The sequence below is a fragment of the Talaromyces amestolkiae genome, assembly GCF_001896365.1.
Source record: "Talaromyces amestolkiae strain CIB chromosome Unknown scaffold8.1, whole genome shotgun sequence".
NCBI lineage: Eukaryota > Fungi > Ascomycota > Eurotiomycetes > Eurotiales > Trichocomaceae > Talaromyces > Talaromyces amestolkiae.
Window position 1 is genome coordinate 1,363,772 of NW_024468044.1, and position 23,731 is coordinate 1,387,502.

General features: G+C 45.2%; 7 protein-coding genes across 7 annotated transcripts; 3 read left to right on the top strand and 4 right to left on the bottom strand.

The window, feature by feature from the left end:
• Positions 1-264: 264 nt before the first annotated feature.
• On the bottom strand, positions 265-1,050 carry BHQ10_005014 (uncharacterized protein; the record flags this gene model as incomplete). Its single annotated transcript, XM_040877444.1, has 1 exon — positions 265-1,050. One exon carries the CDS (start codon positions 1,048-1,050, stop codon positions 265-267), a length of 786 nt encoding a protein of 261 aa, XP_040733518.1.
• A 5,289-nt stretch (positions 1,051-6,339) lies between these two features.
• On the top strand, positions 6,340-8,472 carry BHQ10_005015 (uncharacterized protein; the record flags this gene model as incomplete). Its single annotated transcript, XM_040877445.1, has 5 exons — positions 6,340-6,367; positions 6,435-7,261; positions 7,313-7,526; positions 7,597-8,199; positions 8,249-8,472. 5 exons carry the CDS (start codon positions 6,340-6,342, stop codon positions 8,470-8,472), a joined length of 1,896 nt encoding a protein of 631 aa, XP_040733519.1.
• Positions 8,473-8,642: 170 nt separating this feature from the next.
• BHQ10_005016 (uncharacterized protein) lies at positions 8,643-9,446 on the bottom strand (the record flags this gene model as incomplete). Its single annotated transcript, XM_040877446.1, has 1 exon — positions 8,643-9,446. One exon carries the CDS (start codon positions 9,444-9,446, stop codon positions 8,643-8,645), a length of 804 nt encoding a protein of 267 aa, XP_040733520.1.
• A 971-nt stretch (positions 9,447-10,417) lies between these two features.
• Positions 10,418-11,916, top strand: BHQ10_005017 (uncharacterized protein; the record flags this gene model as incomplete). Its single annotated transcript, XM_040877447.1, has 3 exons — positions 10,418-10,828; positions 10,909-11,744; positions 11,805-11,916. The coding sequence occupies 3 exons, from the start codon at positions 10,418-10,420 to the stop codon at positions 11,914-11,916; spliced, it is 1,359 nt and encodes a 452-aa protein (XP_040733521.1).
• Positions 11,917-12,083: 167 nt separating this feature from the next.
• BHQ10_005018 (uncharacterized protein) lies at positions 12,084-13,370 on the bottom strand (the record flags this gene model as incomplete). The annotated part of the gene is made up of 3 exons (XM_040877448.1): positions 12,084-12,534; positions 12,594-12,792; positions 12,980-13,370. 3 exons carry the CDS (start codon positions 13,368-13,370, stop codon positions 12,084-12,086), a joined length of 1,041 nt encoding a protein of 346 aa, XP_040733522.1.
• A 690-nt stretch (positions 13,371-14,060) lies between these two features.
• On the bottom strand, positions 14,061-19,765 carry BHQ10_005019 (uncharacterized protein; the record flags this gene model as incomplete). Its single annotated transcript, XM_040877449.1, has 7 exons — positions 14,061-14,305; positions 14,396-14,677; positions 14,766-15,362; positions 18,325-18,593; positions 18,648-19,073; positions 19,149-19,481; positions 19,542-19,765. The coding sequence occupies 7 exons, from the start codon at positions 19,763-19,765 to the stop codon at positions 14,061-14,063; spliced, it is 2,376 nt and encodes a 791-aa protein (XP_040733523.1).
• Positions 19,766-20,348: 583 nt separating this feature from the next.
• Positions 20,349-22,340, top strand: BHQ10_005020 (uncharacterized protein; the record flags this gene model as incomplete). The annotated part of the gene is made up of 6 exons (XM_040877451.1): positions 20,349-21,206; positions 21,282-21,452; positions 21,510-21,653; positions 21,723-21,809; positions 21,875-21,958; positions 22,026-22,340. The coding sequence occupies 6 exons, from the start codon at positions 20,349-20,351 to the stop codon at positions 22,338-22,340; spliced, it is 1,659 nt and encodes a 552-aa protein (XP_040733524.1).
• Between the last annotated feature and the right edge of the window lie 1,391 nt (positions 22,341-23,731).

The following is a 23,731-nucleotide window of genomic DNA, read 5'->3' on the forward strand; positions in this document are numbered from 1 at the left end:
CTATATGCTCCATGGAAAAAGGAAATTAAATGAGCTACGGCAGAGTTCGAGACTAAAAGTCTTTATATTCGATGCTATCTACCACCAACTTCATAACATCCCGAGTCATGTATATACACATCGCTTTGCACTAGACAGTTGGAATCATCCCGTATGTTCATAAAAGTTTTAAATGTGTGATCAAAACATGCACTAAGTCGTTGTGAAAGAACGTCTTAGGAAATTGGTACCCCTCCTATCTTGACCATGCGGAATTTGATTGACTTAAACGTACTTGACGGTGACAGTGGTGCCGGAAGCAGTGACAGAGGTAAGAACGCTGTTCTGCTCAATGTCAATGATCGTGGCACCAGAGGTGTCAACAGTGGAACCGCTCTTGGTGGCCTCAGCTCCGGTGAAGGTAACAGTGCCAAAGTTGGCAAAGGGAACCAAGGAGCTGCCCTCTTCAAAGTCCTCAACGATCCATTCAGCGTTGTACTCGCAAAGCTTGTCGGATTCACCAGAGAATTTGTGGGTAACGGTAGTACCCGTGCTGACATTCTCAACAACAGCAGTTCCGGCAGAGGTGCTGGTAGCAGTCACAGTGATTTTGATGACGTTTCCAGCAGAGATGGAGATGCCACTGAAGTCGTAGGCGTAGTCAGGGTACCACTCGTACCAAGCATCATAGCTGACAGAGCTACCCTGAACACAAAAGTCGACTCCGGTCTGGAGAATGGAGGTGTCGCAGGTGTCTCCATCTAGACCAACCCAAGCAGAAGCGCAGTATTCAGTACCGCTGCTGCCACCGCTAGGAACCTTAGGGGTGGGGACAGTGAACTCGGCGGTGACGGCGCTGTAGCCGGTTCCGATGAGGACAGCACCGGCCCAGTTGGAGCTGTACTCGACGTTCTTATTGCCGGTGATGTTCAACTGCTCCACGCCGAAGGCGTTAGGGGCGTAAGCTGGGTTTGAGCGACGAGCGGCACGGCGAGCCAAGCGCTTCTCAGTCAAAGGAGCAGCGACAGCAAGGCCGGCAAGAAGGAGAGTAGACAAAACTGTGAACTTCATTTTGGATAGAATAGAGTTACAAAGAAGTTGTAATGATCTTGTCGGTTGGGCTTTGTGAGGCTGAGGAAGCTTGTGTTGATGATACTTCTTTATGGTCTTGAGTCAGATGGAAAGGTCATCCTTTTATACCTTTTCCAACTCGTCTGTTACCGCTTATCAGATGATTCAAGCGTTATAATAATACTTTGTAGATCGTTAGCTGAAGGAAATATGAACTACAATCAAGACCGTAAATCACCTTCCCAAACGAGGTATGACCACGCATAACGAAGCCATACTACGTTGCAGAGATAACATGCATGAGCGGGCCATATATTTGCTAGCGACTCAGTAAATATCATAGTAGGTGCTGTTATTGGCGAGGATTGCTAAGCTTTTATCCTGATGGGGCCGCGGAGCCTTCGTAATGAGTTGGCTCGTGAGCCTATCTAAAGATGATAATAGAATAGACTTTCCTGCAAGGACCATCAAAAGCACATGCAGACGGCTCAACTAGGTCTTCACGGGTGTACGTCCTCATCCTGATAATCTACATTCCACCAATCCTGGATTTGAACCAGCAACTCTGTAGCTTGCTTAATAAAATGTGAACTATGAATTCATTGTCACTACAGTGTGCAGGAATCTTGGCAAATTCCAAGGAACAAATAATATACAAGTATTGTTAAGCACCGCGTTTACATAGCCTTCTATGTTGTATTGAACCTCCCTGGACGCGCAATGCCTCGGTGGGGTATGTAACAGTGGCTTGACGAGGAAATTAGGTAGCGAACACAAAATCAAGACAATACGGATACTAAACACGTACCTTGTACCTGTTTCCATTTCTTTCTCAATTTAGAGTGATGACGGGCTACGAGTCGAGACAATCGAGACAGACGAAGCTAGGAGATGTCTTCGCGATCTAGTCCAGAGACCCCGCAGTCAAGCGCCACATGATGTCGCTCTCCGGAAGATGTTATTCGTCAAGAGTGAAACCCATATGGGTAATGTTCTATGAAAATGAAACTAATCATTGGACAACGGAGAAAACAATTGTTAAGGCATATGACCTAACGAGTGTTGTCGGGCGTCTAATCCAAGCTTATCGGACAGGCCAATGAATAGGGAAAAGATGTTTATAAGAGAGTTTTGTTATATTATTCCGCAGAATGCGCCAAGGGGTAAAAGGCAGGTCGATAGACGCATTAAAAGCCAATCTACGTATTCCTGATCTCCAATGATCCCTGTATGTGCAACATGCACACGCCACCCCGTAGAGCATGGCTGTTCTCCGTACGTAGGAAGGGACAAGCATGGTGCAGATGTCCTGGATAGATTCTTTTGGCTGTTTGGCTCTGACTTTCTCTTTTCGCGCCCCAAGCAAAAAGTCGACAAATGGCGCTTGTAGATTCTCCGTGGATATGAGACCCACTGATTATAGAGTTGCATCGGCACTAGGCCGGGAGCCGGGGGATGACGGGGAGCTTTGACTGATGAACGCTAAATAGCACCGGAGTAAGCCACGTTTCATACCGAGACCAATCAAGGGTTGAGACGGCTAAGTAAAGAAGAGGAAACTTGGAGATGTTGTCGGTTTCTAGGACAATAAGAGTATAGCATTTGTCGATCATTGGTGTGTTGGCTAGAGGAGCAATACGCGTACCTAGTTTCCGGGGTTTGATGATAAAAAAGAAAGCTATTCCTATCCAGGAATGTTTAAACCAGCCAACATGTTACGTGAAGGGTGTTGATGCATGGATCGAATATCAGGATTGTGATGGAACTCAGACTATATCGCTATCGCCGATCTGAGCGAAATCTCATCAACCGATTGACAGACAGTCAGATGATGGTTCTCGGCCTTGTAGGAGGGGACAGACTGAAGCAAGTGGCTCTAGTTTCTCCAGCTGATATCTCTTCGATATCTCTTACCAGAGCCAGTGAAGACCTTTGTCTACTCGGTGGCAATCTTATTTCATACGTGGAACATTTTTAAATCCATGCTCTAGTAATAGTTGCCAATTGCTATTTACTAGATAGTATTCCGATCTCCATTCTCAGCCAATGAACTTCGAGTTGGGTCCTCTAATATGAACAACAGTGTGTGAGCCTCTTATCAAAACAAGTTCTCGTAATCGCATAGTGTCTCATCATGCATAATACCATATGCAAGACGCCTTAATACTCCTCACTTACTTGCGGCTACCGTCGGAAGTGGCTTTCAACCAGGTACCTAATTATATGAGGTACCACATCGATAGGGATATATGCAGACGTAGACATTCTATATGCAGCTAGATTAGGGCTCATGCTGAAGAATATCACGGTTTGCCATTTTGATCTACATCTCAGCCATGGTTGTGCAACGTGTTCTTGGTCCTTTATGCCAGGACGAGATGTATTTAGGCTCGATTTAGTGGGTAAGAGGAAATCATATCTGAATCCTTGGTATAATGGCATCACAGAAGTCTCCAAGTGAAGGACTATTACTTCGTACTGGTTTTAAGTTCTGACAACTAGGATAGTAAATAAGATAACGGACATTCAGTCTTCCTGATTGCTCAAAGTATATGGGTTCCTATGAGTATACACTAAACACTTTAGAGACATTGAGGACATTCAAACACATTGTTCTCATATCCAATTTATGAGCTCGTTCTTGTGTTATCAGGGCGCATGGGTTAGTTACAGAACAAGACGAGTCTGGACTGCTGCTATGTTGAATCATCCCCGAAAGCGAGCTAACTATACTTGATATGCAGTATTTCGGTTATTCAAGGTAAACCAATCTAGGATCTTATCAATCTCCGATCGGCATGCATGCACAGCCGTCTTCCAAGAGAAAAAACGGTACATGCACCGCTGATGGGAAAGACTCTGAAACAAGCATTGCCCTATGTCAACCAAGCCTTTGACAAGACATGTGGCGTTGTGATTGAGTTCCACAGTAATCCCTCTTACGAGACAGATGATATTTAAAAGCTCATCCGTGTAGGTACTTGTTCATTAAATTCAATGACGTGGTGGAACAGAGTAATTGTTTCCTGCGACACCGGAAACTAGAAGTTAGGCCTGCTCGAAGTTACATTGAAATATTTCCCACACGGCATGAAGTCTTGATAATGGAATCTTGTCGGCGGTTTTAGACGTCAGTGGCTATGTTGAATACTACATTTCCGCCATTCACTGATCAAATAATCAATTTATTATTCTCGGCCAGTCTCGGCGACCTTTGATAGCTGATGCTGTATTGCTTCTGTCCTATCGAAAAAATCTCAACTCAGTGGCTTATAGAGTCTAAATTAGTAGGATAAATCTTTGGAGGTAAGCTATAAACCCAGCCTTGGTGGCGGATATACCAATCCCTATTCAGAAGGACATAAAGCAAAGTCCCCTTTTTATATTAAGCAATGTTTTCCAGGCTTGGGGCTTACGCGTCTGGTGGATTCTATCAATTAAATACTCATTTTTAGGCTTTCTGGAGGTTAGAATAACATCTGTCTAATCTTAAAGCACGTCAGCAGGTGAAACTACCTGCGTTTGCAAATTTACATAGCTTTTCGAAGGTATAGTCTACACCTCGATCTAGTTATGTTTTTGACGCGCAGTCAAGACTGCTTGTGTTCTTTTCTTTGCGCTTCCTAATCAGGCAATATGTCGTTGTTTCCTCCTTTGGTGCTCCCTTTCCTAAAGAGGAAGGAAGGGCATGATGTATGGCAACTCTATCAGAAAGCAATCCCCGTATCAGTTGAATCTTGAAAGGTGGATTGTAGATAATTCAAGATTCAACTGGATTGTAGATACGAGAAATGGAAGAAGTGGAAACCAAAAAACAAAGCGAAGTCTACTATTTTTACGCCAGGATCCATAGTTGACGGTTCCTCGACAGTTGCCAGAAAACTATGAGTGTGGTGAGCTTTCAGAAGTCGTGAATCTTTTTCGATATGTATCACAATTCCGTAAAAATTCAATCATACTACATTCACGATGTTCGCTTCCACAACAACTTGTAATGGCACGTGTTGTATCGCGAACACAACAACTTTGTACAGCAGAAATTTTTCGAATCAGATAGTGGTGCCCGGCGCGACCAGTGACGTCAGATCAATGAGTTCCAACAAACCAAATACTATTAAGTTGTCAACCGTGTCTATAGCTGGCCTGGTAAATACACTTATTCCTGTCTTTGTCTCATTTCCAAGGCAGCGCTGAATATGGTATCGTTGGCCATAAACAATTGGTCGTTTTGCAGGAAGAACACGAGCACTTTACATATGATTATTACATGCACTACTATGATCAACTTTGTTTATCTTTAGATCTGACTCAAAGCTACCGTGGCTACGGCTCAGGACATTGTCCTGATGCTGTCGCATGGAGGTAACTCACATGTCTGGATTGCTGGTTGATTGGGTAAAAATATACGAAGCTGAAGAGGAATAGTTGCTGACTTCATACGCGCAAAACTGGATCTTTGTGGCTTGAAAACAACGTCACCTTAAATTGCTGCTAGTTCTCATGGTGGCATTATCTTCACCGTCAAACCTATATCGACAACTTCAAATTAAACCTTTCATTGCCGCTAGTTCTTCATGGAATCATAATCAGTCTCAGCAAAGATGCAATATCATGCTATTCGAAGAGAAGATTGCGTGATCATATTTACAGAAATTTCCATAGAGTGCTGGTAGTCTAATACTTTTACCGGTGGCTATTCGGGGAATTTGGCTGCCATTCACAACCAATAGTTCTTCCAACAGTGGGCGCAGCCGTACCCTTTTCGGGGTAGATTTGCGACCAGTTGGGCTTAGACAAGCGCTACGAACACGACCGACGAATGAATCCAGTGCTAAAAGATCCTAACGAACATTAGGGCATCGGCCCCCGCAAATTTAGGGCTACCACTAGCCCCAGCATACGTGTGCCGTGGGGTTTTGCAACCAACCAACCATTTTTTGTTATTCAAGCTCTTTCTTGTCAATTCGCTGCTGGATATTCAGGTTCAGACATTACGCCATGGTATCAACGTTTTCACGGAGCAATTATACCATAAATAAGCCTTTATGGATCCTTTGGTCATGGATCCAGAATTGACGGGACTTCCTGATGGCACGTTTTGAAAAGGCTCCATTATGTTTCGACACCTTTCAGTCTTCATATAATTATAAAGTGGGGGATTGATATCATGATGATTTCAGTCATCGTGTCTTGTGCGCTAACCTTGGCTGGTCTAATTAGTCCTTCGTTGGCAGGAACTGTCAGTCTGCCATCATATCCGCTTGCTGTCAAAAGCCCATACCTCTCAACATGGGTGCCAGGACATCAAGTTTCAGACGTCGCGACGGCTCAACCAGAATTCTGGGCGGGACAAAAATTAACATGGCCAATTCTCGCGCGTGTAGGAGGGACAACCTATAGCCTCTTCGGAGCACCTGATGGTATTTCTGGGGCTACTGCAGCGACGACGACGGGAGTCAGTTACACGTCAACTCATACCATTTTCTCTTTGACGGCTGGAGCTGTCGATATCACGCTTGATTTCTTCTCCCCAATACTTCCGGGACCATCGGATTATGCAGAACMCTCCCTGCCATATTCATATCTCACTGTATCAGCTACAGCTGCCGAGGCAACTGATGTTCAGATTCTCAGTGGTATAGACTACACGTGGACAGCGCAAGGTGGTGCTGCCGGCCTCAATTATACCACATCAGGAACAGCTGGTTACTTCTGGTTCTATAATCCTGATCAAACGTATTATACAGAAAGCAGTGACATGGCTACATGGGGATCTATCTTGTTCGGCGCTACTACAGGAGAAAACTTGACATATGCCTGTGATAAAGCAGCCAATGTTTACAGCAATTTTACTGGCAATGGCATATTGAGCAACACTGGCACATGTGGAGGGTCCGATTTGGCAGCTTTGTCGCAGGACCTTGGTACAGTCACTTCGGGCCAAGTAACATTTGCCGTAGGCTTCCAGCGTGACCTTGCCATTAATTATTTAGGTTCTTCTCAGACAGGCGTTCATCGTTCAAGATGGTGGCTTATTTCAGAGGCCATAGAATATTTTCTTGGAAACTACAACGATGCATTGGTGAAATCGCAGGCTTTTGACTCAGCCGTGCGTACAAAGTCTGAAGCAGTGTCGAGTGATTGGGGATCGCAATATGCTGATATCGTCGAAGCTAGCGTTCGACAGACGTTTGGTGCGACTGAATTGACAGTATGGACAATCCAGGCGAATATCTCTATTCTTCAACTAAATGTAAACTAGGTACCAATTAACGACACGACCATCTCTCCGCAGGTTTTCCTCAAGGAGATCTCGAGTGATGGCAACATCCAGACTATCGATGTCATGTTCCAAACATGGCCGGTCTACGTCAGTCTCAACCCGGAGTACCTGAAGATGCTCCTCCAGCCTGTTCTTGCTTATTTGGCTACCGGAGCATGGCCTGATGCCTGGGTAATCCACGATTTGGGTACACGTACGTCTTGGTCAAACAATCGAACGTCAGAATAAAGCCAGAAATCTCGTTAACATAACAATTTGAATAGATTACCCTAACGCCATCGGTCACAGTGACGGCGTCGCCGAGGAGATGCCACTATTTGAGACCTCGACTGTATTCATCCTGCTGTACGCATATCAAAAGTATACAGGAGACACCAGATTTGCTGCGCAGTATCATTCCCTTCTAACTGGATATGCCGATTACCTCAGGGAAAACGCCCTCTACCCTGCGAGTCAATTGATTAGCGTTGACGCTATTACTGCCCAAGCCAATCAGACCGGTTTGGCAATTCAGTCTGCCATTGGGTTGAAAGCAGCCAGTCTTGTTCTCGGTGACTCAAAATACTCCAATACAGCCCACAAAATTGCAGAAATTGTATATAACGATGCCCTTGGTCTAGACGGTGCGACACTTGCCGAGAGCAAACATTTTACTTACTACTATGGCCAGGATGACACATGGAATGTTCTGTTTCCGGCATATTCTGATGTGCTGCTAGAGTTGAGAACATTTGACCCAGCTGCTTGGGCAATGCAGTCAACATGGTACTCGCAACAGATGGAAGAAGGAGGCTTACCGTTTGCTGGCCCAATTACTGATACATCTTATACTGGATCGGGCATCAATTGGGGCCTCGCTGATTGGAGTACGTTAACTATGTTTCTTGTATCTACAAACGGTACTAACTTTTCAAGATTTACTTGTCGCAGCAACTGTGTCTGCAGATGTTCAAGCCAAAATAGTCAACACCACTCATACATTTCTCACCAATGGCCTGAACTCTATTCCATTTGGAACTAAATACTACGTCGAAGGAGATCAAGTTGGCATTTGGATCGGTAACGAGGCGCGCAGTACGGTGGGTTTGAGCTTTGGACTATTGGCCTTGAATCAAGGTTACTGGGGAAATTCATACTAGGTAGATAAGGCAAACGCCTTTGATATACAGGTACATGGCGGACCGGTAGTTTCTAGCCTTTTAGGATACTTAAAATTGTGTACATAGATACAGAGTCATAGATTTCATAAAATGATATTAACTGAGTGTTTCTTGCGATTGTCTAGTGCGTTTGTGAATATATCTACAGCCTATTTCTGTGCATCTTTCATGTCTCCCCGCTCCTTCACCATCTTCGCTATATCCCTACCAACGTCACTGTCCAGATTATTGAATCCCTGAATGACACCTTCTCTGTCCTTTTTACCCATCTCCTGACTCATCTTGAACTTTCCTTCCAACCTGTGAATCTGAATTTCGATTCCAATAATGTTCTTCTTGAGGAGATCAACATATGAATTCGGAGCGTCAGACACTTCCCACGCCTTGGGTCTTTCCGCTCCCGTGTATCCCATGATAGACGTTTCTGCTTGACGACTCAGGGCTTCAATCTGGCTTTGTATAAATGAGGAAGTTTCTTGCGATTTTGAGTCGCAGTAGACTTTTATCTTCCCATAGGCTTGAACAGCGGAATAATTCCACGTCGGGACGACCTTGCCCGTGGTGGGTTTGGTCTCGACGTAGAATTTAGGGGTCACGTAGTGATGATGGGGCCCATTGAAGAGTATGAGGACTTCATCTGGCAGTTCCCTGATCGTATCATCTCCATGCTCATTCTGGGTTGCAGCGAGAGTCTCCATCAACACTTTTGCTTGCGGATTTTGTTTGGCCATATGACCCCGTAGAGTTCCATATATCTCGAGACCATCATCCGTACTGTTTCTATTCGTATCATTCAACTCTGGGACATCAAGAATAAACGGAATATGGCTGGATTGGATGAATGGATGAACTGCCGACTTGATGGCAGTGGTCAGGATGCCCAAGGGATTCTGCTTGATGAATTCCTGTAGCAGGGCGATATTGGCCTCTGCATGAGCGACACGTAGATACATGTTTGAGCACTTGACAAGCTGGTCGGGCTTAAATCTTCCTCAGATTTTTCCAATCTTAGAATGCAGTCTATAGATATTTGAACGACCCTAATCGACTGTTTCTGACTCATTAAGATATATTCTCAGATAGCGGGCTATCATTAGTGAACTATGCCGGTGACCTACGCGCTGTTATTGGCTCTTGATGCCGAAATGATAGCAACTCAGCCAATCATTGCATCCTGAAGTAGACAGTCTAACCGAAAATGGAAGCACTGGCTGTGATGCTCTGACCAATCACAKCCTGTCATTACTTGAACGATTTGTTCGCTGACATTTGCAACATCTCCCACCCTCTACAAAGTCAGATAATATTGCAATGTAGATTTGAAAATTGTCTCAGGAAGTGCTGGGTACACAGATTCATCGATGGTAATCACTCATAGCGCTGTGAACCATACCGTTTTTACCGAGGCCGTATTAGCTTCCGTATTCGGCAGGTCGATAGGCCATGATAAGCCCTCATCAACAATAGGACCACCATATAACTACCGACTGTGTTTGCAGGCCGTTGCGCGTGCTCCGTTTGTTGTTATTTACACTCCATTGTTTTATCATCCCTTGGTCATCACAAACGTAAAATCTGACTTCAAATTAAAATCCCACATTGAGCCCCCCTCGTATTGAAAAGGGCATTGAATTTGCGACTAGATTCTTTATCTAAGCTGGGGACAACTCTCGAAAAGCGTGCATTTAAATCCAGACGAAACTGTCTGTACGCGTCGAAAACAGAAACCGACTGAAATAGGCCGCCGCATGACAATTAATCGGCTGGTCGCATCACGTCGTGTCACACAGATCTGCTGCGATCCGCCGCTGTTTCAACACTATTGGCAAGGCAAAGCCACTTTACGGGAAATAGGGAGAATTACATACCCAAACCAACAACCGGAACTCTTTCATCCTCTGTGATACATACAGTAAGATCCGAGATGGGTTCTGTGCTGGAGGCATGGGAGGCTTGCTCCAAGATCGATACCGTCTTCATTCTCGTCTGCTGCGTGTTCTGCTGGCCCATTATCCCTGCAGTTGGCCTAGGATACTCAGGCTATTCCACTCGTCGCAGTGGTTTAGCCTCCTTCTACCCTGGCCTGATAGCCGTGATTGTGTGCAGCATTCAATGGTGGATTATCGGGTACTCGCTCGCATACGGTGAGGGTAATGCAATCATTGGGGGCTTTGAAAAGGCGTTCCATCGAGGAGTTCTGGCGGACCCAGTGGGTACGATTCCCGAGATACTGTTTTCTGAATTTCAGTTGATCTTCTGTGCCACGGTCTGCGCGATTGCCGTAGGAGGAGCGTGTGAACGTGGAAGACTGCTTCCGCTGTTTCCATTTTGCTTCGTAAGTCATCATTTATTGATGTTGCACTCTTCTCATCTATATCATGACTACGGCTCATTTTTTAACGTGTTTCAAACCAGCTATGGAGCACCTTCGTGTASGAGCCACTCGCGCACATGGTCTGGTCCGACACCGGGTTTCTAGGCAATTTAGGCGTGCTTGACTTTGCTGGAGGAACCCCTGTCCACATATGCAGTGGTGCAAGCGCAACCGCTCTCAGTGTCTATTTGTCCTATCCACTGTTTCGCTCTAGAAAGTCGGGTAGCCGCACGCCTCAACATCTCAAATTGCACCGACCCCATAACAGCATGTCTCAGTTACTTGCTTTGGTCATTATCTGGAACTCCTGGCTGGCCTTTGATGCCGGGACCACGCTCTCACTGAACTTCAAGAGTGTAATGGCTGCCTGTGTGACCAACATTTGTGCCTCGGCTGGAGCTATGACGTGGGCCTTCATTACATATCTGGTATCTGGGGTCTGGAGTCTCGACAGTACCTTTATGGGCGCAATCGCGGGTCTCGTTCTCATTACTCCCAGTGCCGGCTTCATTGACATGACTACCGCATTTTTCTTCGGTGTACTAGGAGCCGTGGCATGCAGACAGGCTTTGCGCATCAAGTTTACGAAAAAAGCTGCGATTTGGCGCTGGGTAGACAACGGAGACACTTTTGCAACTCACTGCATTGGTGGCTTTATTGGGACAATTATGACAGGACTTTTCGCCCAAAAAGAGGTCGCTGCTTACGATGGAGTGACATACATTGCAGGTGGTGTTGTGTTTGATGGTAACTGGAAACAGCTCTGCATTCAATTTCTTGAAGCCGTCATCGGTTTTTCTTGGAGTTTCATCGGAAGTTACGCAATCTATGCACTCATTGATTGTGTTCCTGGATTTGAGGTTCTTGCTACCGACAGGTAAGATTCCGAGTAATTTCAGAATCATATAACAAGACTGACAATTGTCCTCGCTTTCAGTGAGGTCGTCTCCGGAATGGATGCCTCTCAGATGGATGAGTCGCTGTATGAAGCTCAATGGGAGGGGGAAGCAGACTATCATCCTTTCGAAGGCTCTGTCCGACTCGATTAGGCTTCGTCTTCCCATCATCTGGAAGTGGGAGAAAGAAGGTTAAGTTCCGCGAAAAGGAATATGGCCTTCAGGCTCACACGGCGAGCCCGGTGTGTGCCTTGCAACAGAATTGAAGGCGACTTATGCAGTATTGATGTAGGATGAAAATATCATAAGCCTTCGGGCCTTCAAGACATTGGTTTCTGTGCGTACCAAAAATAGTAATTAAAATACCGGTGTCTCTTATAGTCATCCAATCCCTTCCGTGCAAATGCCAGCGTCACCTGGCTCTCTTCTGGAGACAGTCCCAAAGCACTGAAAGGTCGTCCAGCCAGAGCCGGCATGAGATCTAGAATGGCCATTTTCTGATATAGTCCAATCAACCTCAACGTCTTATTTTTGGCCCAAACTCCAATGGGCACCTTTTTTACCACCACCTGAATATTTCGGAATCCTGCATTGTGGAGTAAAGGCTCTAGTCGTTTTGGTAGGGTAACATCCATCCCGAATTTTCCGAACGCTTGTCCAGCCAAATCGTACATATATTTCACCGGATCGTCGTCCGGCATTGTGTTGTCATCGCATAGAGGCTCGGCGCATAATTCTTGCAATTCAATCCATCCACCTGGCCTTAAGCTTCTATGAACATAAAATGCGTTAGGCAAGATACTGCAACGTTTGGGCAGTGCAGTCCTTACTTGAATGCGTTCTCCATGACTGTGGGGACATTTCGTAATATGATAATCATAAATCGTAGGTGAACAAAATCGCAATCCTCCATCAACCAATCCTTTTCGCAGTCATCAATCAGAAAATCAACATTCGGGGGCACCCAGGTGGGCTGTATGGGCGTAAGGTCTATTCCTCGAACGCGCGCGCTCGGATATCGATCGCCAACTAATGCGTTTCAACATTGAATTCATGGTCATTTGTACAGCAAACTTTTCGCAAAGGATGCTTGAACAATACCAAAGCGATCATCAAAGAGGGTGGTCTCACCATCTATTGCCCATATGCCTTTATTGGTACAATCCAGCCGTTTAGCTGTTGTGTTCCATACTCAATCAACCCACACCAAACTCACCTGTGCCTGTTCCAATGTCCACAATACTTTGCGGATGGTCGCCAATAGGCGCATAAAACAACTCTCCATCTGTAAGCTCCAACATCATCGCATGTTTCATATCTTCCCTGTCTTGTTCACTATCATCGTTCGGAATCGGATATCGACCATTCTTAAAACATTGGTAACGCCGGCCGTTTTCATAGGTATGCGCATATATACTCGACGTCACACTCGCGGATCCCGATGATGTCGCATCTATACCATCTATTGTCTCAAATTCGTCTTCTTCTTCTTCATCAGGTCCGCTGGCTGGCTCAATCGGCGCGCTCGTTTCGACTGACGGAGCCGCCGTCAAAGTGAGCTGTTCATCCGTTGACTTTGGTCTCGTTCTTCGATCGGAACCACTCATATTTGTGGATCTAATTTGCTTCTTTTTGTTACTATATGACAGCTTCAACCAGAATGCAATTTTCGCATTTTGCGCTGCAGTAGCAGTTTTGAATTAACAAGGGTGGCCCGTAATGAAATGTCTTGCAATCCAATGTCTTGACGGACTAATAAAAAGCAGGCCACGGTCGGACCTTATCTTTAGCCGTTAATTAATTGCTTGCTTTGCATTAGGCCTAAATGTGATACAGCAGGTTCGCTCGCATGGGGGCTTGCGAATCTATTGGTTAGCAATATGCGCATTGACAGACCTGGAGCTGAATTCGTCAGTAACACAGTACGTAGTTCAATAGGTGGCTTGGTCTTTTGCCTCTCTCTCGGAGGTCTTTACGCTGGAAAGCAACGTTGGGACTAAGCCATTTTGGTTCTAGGCCTTCTAATATAAGTAGAACTTATACATAGTAGTCATGAGTCATGGGTATCTACTTGTCGGCTAACTCAGCATTACTACTGGCCGGAGCTCCCGATAACAACATCCCAGACGATCGAAAATGAATAAATACATGCTTGCAAACAACTCCAACGGTTGGGAATCATCAAAAATATTTTATAATAAATATTAATGTTAAAATTAAAAGATTTCTCCAGTTAACAACGAGAAAAATGATCACGTACTTCTAATTCAAATTCTATAAAACTGGAAAGCAAAGATCTAAGCCGACCGACCATGCCCATGAGTAGCCATTAGCATTTTGCTGACGGTCTCGATGTTCATCGAGTACTCGGCCTCTTGCAAAGACTGCTTAACTGCGTTCCCAGTTCGTTCAATCATTTCCGAGTCGAACGCAGACATGACTTCCCGCCTGTCGTTGATTTCTGGTGCGTCTCTGATTTTTACAAGAGCGTCGACATAGTTCTTGACATCCGTGATCGCATGTTGATATCCTTGACCGCGATCTGATTTGTTGGCCCGGTTGTCAGTATTTATATATAAAATTTGTCGCAAGTAGACAGGAAGCAGATTGGGCTATATTGATCTCAACCTACAAGGAAGCATAGGATGGGCTGCATCTCCGACGAGGGTCACACTTCCGGCATGGTTATCGAATGGTACTGGGACCCACGACTTCATTTCATCGATGTAGCATGCGCTGTCTGGGGGCGTCCAGTCAATCAGCGACTGAAATGGTTCGCATAGATTCTTGGTATTATCCTTGATGTATTCCACCATGTTTTTCCCTTTAGGCAGTTCGGCCGAGGTTCCACGCCATATTTTCGTCCAAAATGTCGTCCACGTGGACATGTCATCCTTGTCTTCTACATGCAGAACTTGAAGATAGATTGAATGTTAGTACCATGAAAATATCACAGGAGATATTGCTCTTTTGTTGTGAGAGAGACTTGAAGATAGACATACCTCCGCACCCCGCTACGGACTCCATTCCCAGTGTGATTGCAGCGACCGGGTGAGCTTTAACCACAGCGGCAACTTTGTCTGCATCATGATAATTGGTGACACCTGTAGCAAACATGAAGCCAGCAAGTTGAACACGGGCTGCCTCAGGGCCAAGCAGTAACTCGCGTATGGTTGACGAAGCTCCATCGGCAGCCAGGACGAAGTCGGCAGCGTCGGTGTTCCCGTCATCGAAAACAAGCTGGACAGGGCTCTCGTATTTTGCTCCTCCATTTTCATCCTCGGAAGGAAACTCGATCTGTACGACTTTTTTGCCCCATTTGATGTCCAGTCCTTTACTCAAGACTTTGCGCAAGCGCTGACGTGAGATGCGTCTAGATCCTGGCAGTGGACTTTTGAATAGAAGCTCGCCTGTATTACCGTTGTAACATGGGAGACATTCCACGTCGGCATTGAAATCCAAATACGGGTTGCATATCGCGCTCGGCAAGTCGTTCTTGACGTCGTCGTTCAACAAATCAGTAAGGATTGGCAAGGCCCAGTGCAGGAGGATAGTCCAATCTCGTGGGCGAGAATCAAGGCTGGATTCGCCATCAAATACTGTAACTTGAAATCCGTTCTATATGCATGGTTTTGCATGTCTTTGTAAGCAATCGAGGATCCTCGTCCAAAAGTATTCAGAAATAGACTGGGGTACCTTTATAAGTCCCTGAGCAGCCAATAACCCAGTCAGCCCAGCGCCAATGATGGCAACTTTTGGCGCTTTGGCGGTTGTCTCTGCTTGGTCACCCATTCTTTGTTTTGAATACTAACTTCCTAATTGGGCAACGCGAATGAGTGTATTAAACACCGCATATGCCAGTCCTTAGCCTTGAAACAATTAAGGAACACCTCAGAAATAGAAAACTTGACATACGAGCAACCCCTGCAGAAGGAATTCCTAATCGAACTTGTCGCACGCTCCCCCGCTACCCCGCCTATATTAATCAACATAGGACTAGATTCAGTCAACTAAAGTCAATAGCGTAAGTGTTACCTCCTGTTTATGGCAAAGCTTAAGCAAAAAGAATTAAAATGACGGCTATTGGTGTACCTACAACTATTGTATTACTGCCATGCGGCAAACGAGCATCGTCTGCTTCCAAGGACGCTATCATTGAGCGTATTTTCTGCCCACGCTTAACTCCACTTACTCTTCGTGTTCTTTATCTTCAGTAGAGACTTGTCTTTCAGGTTTGTAAAATGAGTAACAATATATAAAGATATGTTCGCCGCAATCAGGGGCTTACGACCCAAGAGACGTAAAATTCAATAAAATATACTTTCTCACACATACCCGCGTTTACCTAGGTGTATATAAATGTATAGGTCATAAATGAAATGTATACATGGGAGTGCATACATACGTACTACGTCTTGACGCAGTATGCATGCATCTTGTGCGGCTACTGAATAGCCGAATTTTTCTCACCTGGTATTGTTCATGATAGCATAATTCATGGACTTGTCTGATCAAATTTCGAAGATAGCAACGTCGATATGCATACTGTTTTCCTCTCGTCTTATCCGGCATTCCAACCGATGCGGGACTCCCGGTGTTTCAAACTCCCTCCACTCAGGCCTTTTGGACGCCGAAGTTAGCGGCTGAGATACCCAAACTCTCGTATAAGAAACAAATCGCAGCGTATTCGGCTGAAAATTATCTACTACAGACTACAGCTTGAGACCGAAAATCAGGATAAACCTCAGCGAGATTTTCGCCAAACTGCAGCCTATGCCTTAACGATCTAGCTGATGATGAAAATAATATATTCAAGAAGGATAACCTAGCCAAAAAAGTCGGTGAGAGCTGACAAAGCTTTATGTATCGATAACCAAGCCTACAAGTCGTTTCTCATCTAATTAAGAAGTATCTAGGATTCACAACCTATGCAAGCATTAGGACACCGATGCGGGAATCGAGACTGGGTTCGTCGAGACCCGTAAGATGAAAGCTCACATGTAAAGTTACATGGAAAAAGCGGGTTTGAGATAGCATCTAGAGGAATTAAATTTCAGGTACTCATGCTACCATGATCCTGTTTGTCAAGAGGATAAACTCTTTCAGCTCAGCCGTTCTTTCTAAGCCACCAATACGACAAAGCGACTCCAGAAACACAGTGCTATTATAATGACAAGCAGAGGCGATTCGTTTCAACGTTTGATCTGAGAGTCGCCATCGTTGGCTCTCAAAGGAAACGCATATTATGTGGCGCCAAAGAGGAAGCTTACTTCAATCTTTATAGCGAAATGCTCTACGTGCCACCGAACCACGGAATGAGTACATACAACCTGAGTATGCCCCCTCTGCACTCTTTCTCAATAGACCGAATCACTGCTTATTAGAGTTGGATAGTCTGGCTTTCGGCATTAACAGCATCCGTATTGCCACTTCTCGTGGCCTAACAGCGCGTACCAGATTGAAAGGACTGGACGACGACGAACGCGTTGATTTTCCTAATCCGAATAGTCTCTCCCAGCTGAGGTAGTCAGAGAACGAATCAGGTCATTCAGTCATGCTGATACAACGGTGGCGCCGCTTGAAAAGCACAAGTCAAGCAGTTGCATGGCAGTACGTTGTTTACTCAGGAGAAGAAAACACCATCCTGTATACAGAAACCTGCACTGTTGAAGATTCCAGCCCATGTTTCATCGTCGGTAAAGATTGGAATGTGATTCTCTTGAGGTAAAACTTCCATAGAAGAGGTGTTTATCGGGCCGCTATTTGTATGTAAGCGGCCATGTAGGATATCATGTTGTTGCTCGCGATCCTGAACACCATCAACCCTCTGCGAGGAGCTAGCGTTCTGATATGGATGTTGATGTGGTAGGGCCTCGTCTATCCTTCTTTCTCTGGTTCTTACCGGTGTGATATCTGCCATTGTTGCCACTGGTTCGTGTGATGGTTCTCGAGAACCGGGATTAAATTGTGTGTTGTTCAATGTTGAGTTATCATGGCTTGTATGACGCATGTGCTCGTAATTCGTTACGATTTTGGCGAGAAACCTGGACTGCAGGAAGCAACTAGAACCAGGTGGTGCCGATTGATCTGAGAATACAGCAGCTGCAGTTCGTAGAGTGTCGATTATGATCGGCTCAATTTCGGATGTAATATAAGTAGGTGCTGACATTGACAGCTATTTCATTGTCAGATATACGTGTCGAGATTACTTGAGCCTTAGTTCGATGTAAATTGCAAATCATACCTTGATCAAAAAAGCCGCTGAGTATGCCGTCATGACATGTATAGAATCCTGAGCGAAATATAACCGAGCTGAGAAATGGCAAACGAGTTTTAACATTGCGATTGCGTTTGAATAGCTTTCCCATAAAGGTGCCAAATCGAAAGAAAAATCATCGCTGTTGGAGCCCAAGACTTCTTGCAGAGGCAGAGAATATAGTTGCAATCGAAGATGGGTCCCATAAAAGCGGATCAGAAATGGATGACAGCTTCCGGACTCTAATGAAAGCCATTGTTAGCCAAGTCAATTATTACTACTGAGAGGATATCGAGACCTCCTACCATCTCCACATGCTTGTATCCATTTGTCTTCCCATTCGTCGATGCGATTGCCAATTATAGTAAGAAAAGATTTGGTGTTTGCGAACGAGCTGACGTGGCGAGATGGGCCAAGCAACTTAAAGACCTCGGACGTCAAAAGGCGAAGTGTCACAAAAGCAGCTAGAAGCGTATCATTTGCCGTAGCCGTTTGCTCCTTGCTCCAATGCTCAATGCTTTCAATGAATCCGCTTCGCTCGATCATCCAAGGTTTTCCAGTTTGGAGACTTAGACTGTCGACACAAGTATTGTTAGCAAGAACTATAAAATGAGAGGAAATTGCTCACCTGCGATCATATACAAATAGTACGAACCAGGTCCGTTCAATATTGCGTGCTTCTCGCAATTCTGTGGAGTTCATTCCGCTGCGGTCTCTTATTGTACGGGGGCTTATTTTGTGCCATCCCAGATCCATACATATCCGGATAGCATAGCCTAAATTAACCCAAGATCGGGTATCTTCAGGCTCTTTCCAGTAGGTCAACATCAAAATGGCTTGTACGGTCTCGGTGGACTTGAGGCCGACTCGGAAATTTTCGAGAAAGAGGTCCTCTGCGTATCGGTAGAGGCGTTTATATAGAGACGGATTAAACATCTTGGACGAAACGGCGAGTATTGAGCCAAGCAAGAATGGCGATTTATGCCGCACATATGAAAATGTGTGCAGGTCCGGATCTAGCTGACTTATATAAGGATTGAGTATATCCATGAAGCTGTGAAAGAAATCAACCAATAAGCAGATATTAAAATTAATCGTTAAATACTAGCGGGCTGATACGGGCAATCACCTTTTGAACAAATGCTCAGCGATAGATTGACTCACAAGGCCAACTTCGACGGCATCTTGTGCAGGCTGATGGAATGATCTTTCGGGCATGGCATTATCGGCTCTTTCAAGCTGGGTATCAAGAATCCTCTGCATAGAGAATTTCCCTCTCATTGCTTCATGGTTGAGTAGCTCTGATGGCTGGAGACCGGATGTCTCTGCGGAGAATTGTGGCTTGCTGTATGCATCAAATCTCGATTGAGCAACGCCGTGCTCTTCGGCGCCACTTCTAGAAGTCATCGCACTGTTGGGGCTTATCTTGTCATTGTTTCCGACAACGCTTTTTCTTGTAATTCTAGTTGATTGTTAGCCTAGAACATCGCTTGCGGCAGCTTACATAGACTAATCTACATACCTTGTACCAGGTTTTCTGCCTCTGCGGTGCTCTAAGACGATACACTCAATTGACTTCTGAGCGCAGCGAGCACATGTTGTCTCGCCACTTTGAAGGCGACATTTCATCTTGACCCTGCGACATGCTAAACACGCTTTCATCTGGATAGACCGGACGCGGGTTGGCACAGCAGGCAACGCTTGCCAGTTCTCCTCCTGGGAGTCGTCCACAGTGTTCTCAGCCATACTGAAGCTTGGCAGCACTCATTGGTCTCAACTACCATCTGCCTATTCAGAGCTATGTCGTCTGTTGTCTGTAGACGGAAGGCGGCAATTGTTGGCGGCCAACTTGAAACGCCGACCGTGAGATTATGTAAGCGGCCTAGGTCTCTACGTTTGCTCTGTTTGTCCCGTTGTGTACTCCTTCCCAATTGTCCAACCTTCAACCTTCCCTCTTCATCGCTCTCATCCATAATCATGATCTTTTCACCTGCCATCACTGTTCATGTTTAATCAAGCTTCATCTATACTGACCCACTATCCTCGCTCTCCACAGAATCCACTGGATACTCGGCCAAAAAATCTGGGATCACCCTCGGCGGCGTCTCAAATACCTACATCCCACTATCCAGAAGGCCGGTGAGACGCCGGTATGTTCGTTATCTCCATAAGCCAGAGAGGAACTCTGTATCCAGCTCCTGTACCTCTATCGAAAATTTTCTTGTCGCATCCATCTTTCGTCTTGTTGGACTGGATTGTCTAGAATCTTTAGACCGTGATAGACTCATGCGATCGCGACAATTGTCGAGCGCATTCTAGCATCCACAATATGGCTGTCGCAGAACCGCTGTCTAAAGCCCAGGCGGCTCATGTCAATATGATGACAGATACCATCATCGCCAACTTACCCCCAGCCGCCTTACGATCCATCGTTCGAGCTGTTCTTGCTTCGTATCCAAAATTCACTGCAGCTTTCGAAGAAGAAACTAGAAACCATCTGAGCCTGACTACACCTACAACAGAAATTTCGGTTGTAACGAAGGGGAAGCTAGTCAGAGATGAATTCAGCCTTTTACAGTCCCGGATTCGCTGTATGCTTGGATGTGGCTTATGCTATTACAGTCTACCATTGTTGGGGAGAATCGTCGACGAATCCAAGAACATTAATGGCAACACCGACGGAATATACGATGACATGAACTTGATTGCGTCTATAGATGGAGACATTGTGCAAGCGGTCACTGCGGTACAAAAGACATTAGCTGTTTCAACCGGCGCGCGAGAGCTATCGGACGACGAAATGGCGTTACTAGATACCCTTTACGAGTCGCTCACAGCGTCTCGGACATATTTCGATTCATCTGAATATGATTTTCCATTTCAAAGAGGATTGGTTGCGATATCTAGTTTATTAGGTCGTACGTTACCCTTGAGTGCTGCGAAATCGACTAATGGCACAAAAACGGTCAACGACACGTTCCTCCTGGCCCCGCGGGAAGTCAAGGAGACATTTATACTAGGAGAAATCAAGCTGCCGCGCATCTTCTGTGGCTTATGGCAGCTTTCAAGTCCAGCCTGGGGATCTGCCCCTGCCACCAAGATTATGACCGGGTTCGCACGATATGTGCAAAGAGGCCTTGGAGCATTCGACATGGCTGATCACTACGGCGACGCCGAAATCATGTTTGTATGTAAAGCTTGATTCTTCGATCCCATGTTTGGTTGTCACATCATTTCTTTGAAACTAATGTATCATCTTTAGGGTGGCTTCCGCTCCGCCTACCCTTACCAGGACGCCCTTTTCGCAGCGACCAAATACTGCGTCTTCCATCCAATGACTGCCACCCGTGAAAGGGTAGAGGCCAATATTACTGAAAGGTGCCAAAGGTTGGGAGTGAACAAAGTGGATCTCCTACAGTTCCACTGGCAATTTGTAAGTCTTCATACTCTTCATTAATTGGATCGCAAATGCTTATACTATACACCGCAGTATGAAGATAATCAATATTTAGACGTTGTAAAATACTTACAAGAAGACGAGAGAGTCGGCATGTTGGGGCTCTGCAATTTCGACACAGAACATATGCAGCGAGTGATAGATAGCGGTGTCACCGTATACTCGAATCAAGTGCAGGTATTAATGACCTTTTCTAGTCGTTTTGTAGTATTCGCATGATAAATATGAGATACTTACCCTCAACAGTTCTCTTTGATCGATTCTCGACCTGTGGTCAAGATGGGTGAAGTATGCATCAATCACAATGTCAGTTTGTTGACTTATGGTACTTTGGTATGCTAGAAATACAACTCCCAATCCCGACTGTTCCAGACATCACGCATCCTGACATCGAATAGTGCGGTGGTTTTTTAGCAGAAAAATGGCTTGGAAAACCGGAGCCTGATCTCTATGGTACTGAAATCACTCCTAGTCAACGAAAGGTAAATTTCTTATTGGCAGGTCACAAGTATAATTTCAATAGCATAGCGCTAACTACTGTTTGTCAAGTACTTCACGATGATCCGAAGCTGGGGTGGCTGGGAATTGTTCCAGAACTTGCTTCAGACTTTGAAGTTGATCGGCGCGAAGCATAATGTATCGGTTTCAAACGTCGCCACACGATGGGTGCTGGACTTTCCTTACGTTGGAGCAGTCATAGTTGGCTCACGAATGGGTATCAGCGAGCATGTTGACGAGAATATGGCTGCTTTTGGTTGGTCACTTGACGATGAGGATCAAGAAGCTATTGAAAATGTGTTGAAAAAGAGCCGGCGATCAGAAATGTTCCAGTCAATGGGAGACTGTGGTGGGGAGTATCGATAAAAGTCGTGAAGACGCTTGTATCACTGTGTTGAACCGTTTCTTTGATCAATACGAACAATGTATGTGCATCCAGGTTTGCGACATTTATTAAAATGTGCATGGCAATATATACTAGAATACATATACCTCTGACGAGCTCAGCGGCAACAAAACTCAATATTTATGCCTTCGTAGTTTTCGGCCAGCTTTATGTCACCCAAGTACTGTCTCAAGTTGCAACAAATGCAAATATACATTCGAAAGACCTCTGTACCTGCCTCAATCAGACGAAACATTCCTTGAAAGGCTGTTTAACACTATCAACCCGCATCGAAAGTTTGTCGAAATGGGTCAGACGCTCTACTACGAATTCACGCCTTCTTCGTGTCTCGCTGAGCGATTCAATTGCGTAGTCGTCATCTTCTCCTTGGAATGTCAACAGTGAGACTCTGCTCCTACGAGCAAAAGATGCGGTTGGGTAGATAAAAGCCCAGAATTTGGAACTGATCTGCTCAAGACTAGTTCTGGTGATGTGACCAGGCACTTGCAAGTATGCTGCAGGCCGCCCGTGACACCCCATCTTGATTATCAGAGCCCATAGTGCTATCTTCAGAGAGTAAGTTCTTCGTTGGATGGTTTGGAGTCAAAAGTGTTGTTTAGTCAAGGTATCAAAGCTAAGCTTTGACTCACGTAAAGTAATTTGTTACACTTTCTTGACTTTTGCGAGATCAAACCAGGGTATATTCTCGTTCCAGCTACCATCGGCAATATTTCAACGGCCTTTTGAAAGTATCGTGGCGAAATTATGGACGTGAATCAAGCCAGAGCTCGATTTTTTTCCCAAAGGGTATCTCAATGAGGCTCGGGATCTTGTTTCGTGCCGCTTGAAGGACAGGCCTGGTATGAAGGATGCCCAACGAAGCAGTCGACACAGCGTTTTTTATTGGGTCTTGCGACCTTTAAAAACATTGGTATATCGCTTTCTTGAGGCTCTTCTAAGCCACTGCTTTACTTCTTGGATGCAAAGTTCCCTTAAAACTAGACTTTTCGAATATTTAGGATGGTCGATTGGTATATTCCTTGTGGCCCTTCAAAGTTACTCCTCTATTTTCCAATTCACATGAAGGAATCATTTCGCGGTTAAAAGTTCGGTAAATAGGCATCGGCAACGTCTATTATCATCAAAAAGGTATAGTAAGTAGCCCCGGAAAAATAGGCATGTCCAAATACCAGAGATCTTCCCGATCCATCTATCAAAGATGTATTAGTATGTCGATCTTGGACTTGATCCTATCCGCAATTGAGCACTTTGTCGGTCATCCCCCGCACCCTTTGGTCAGGATTTCACGTCCAAGGAATTCGGCTGCGTAATGGTGCGGTGATTTCCATCAATCAGAAGTTCGAAAATATGC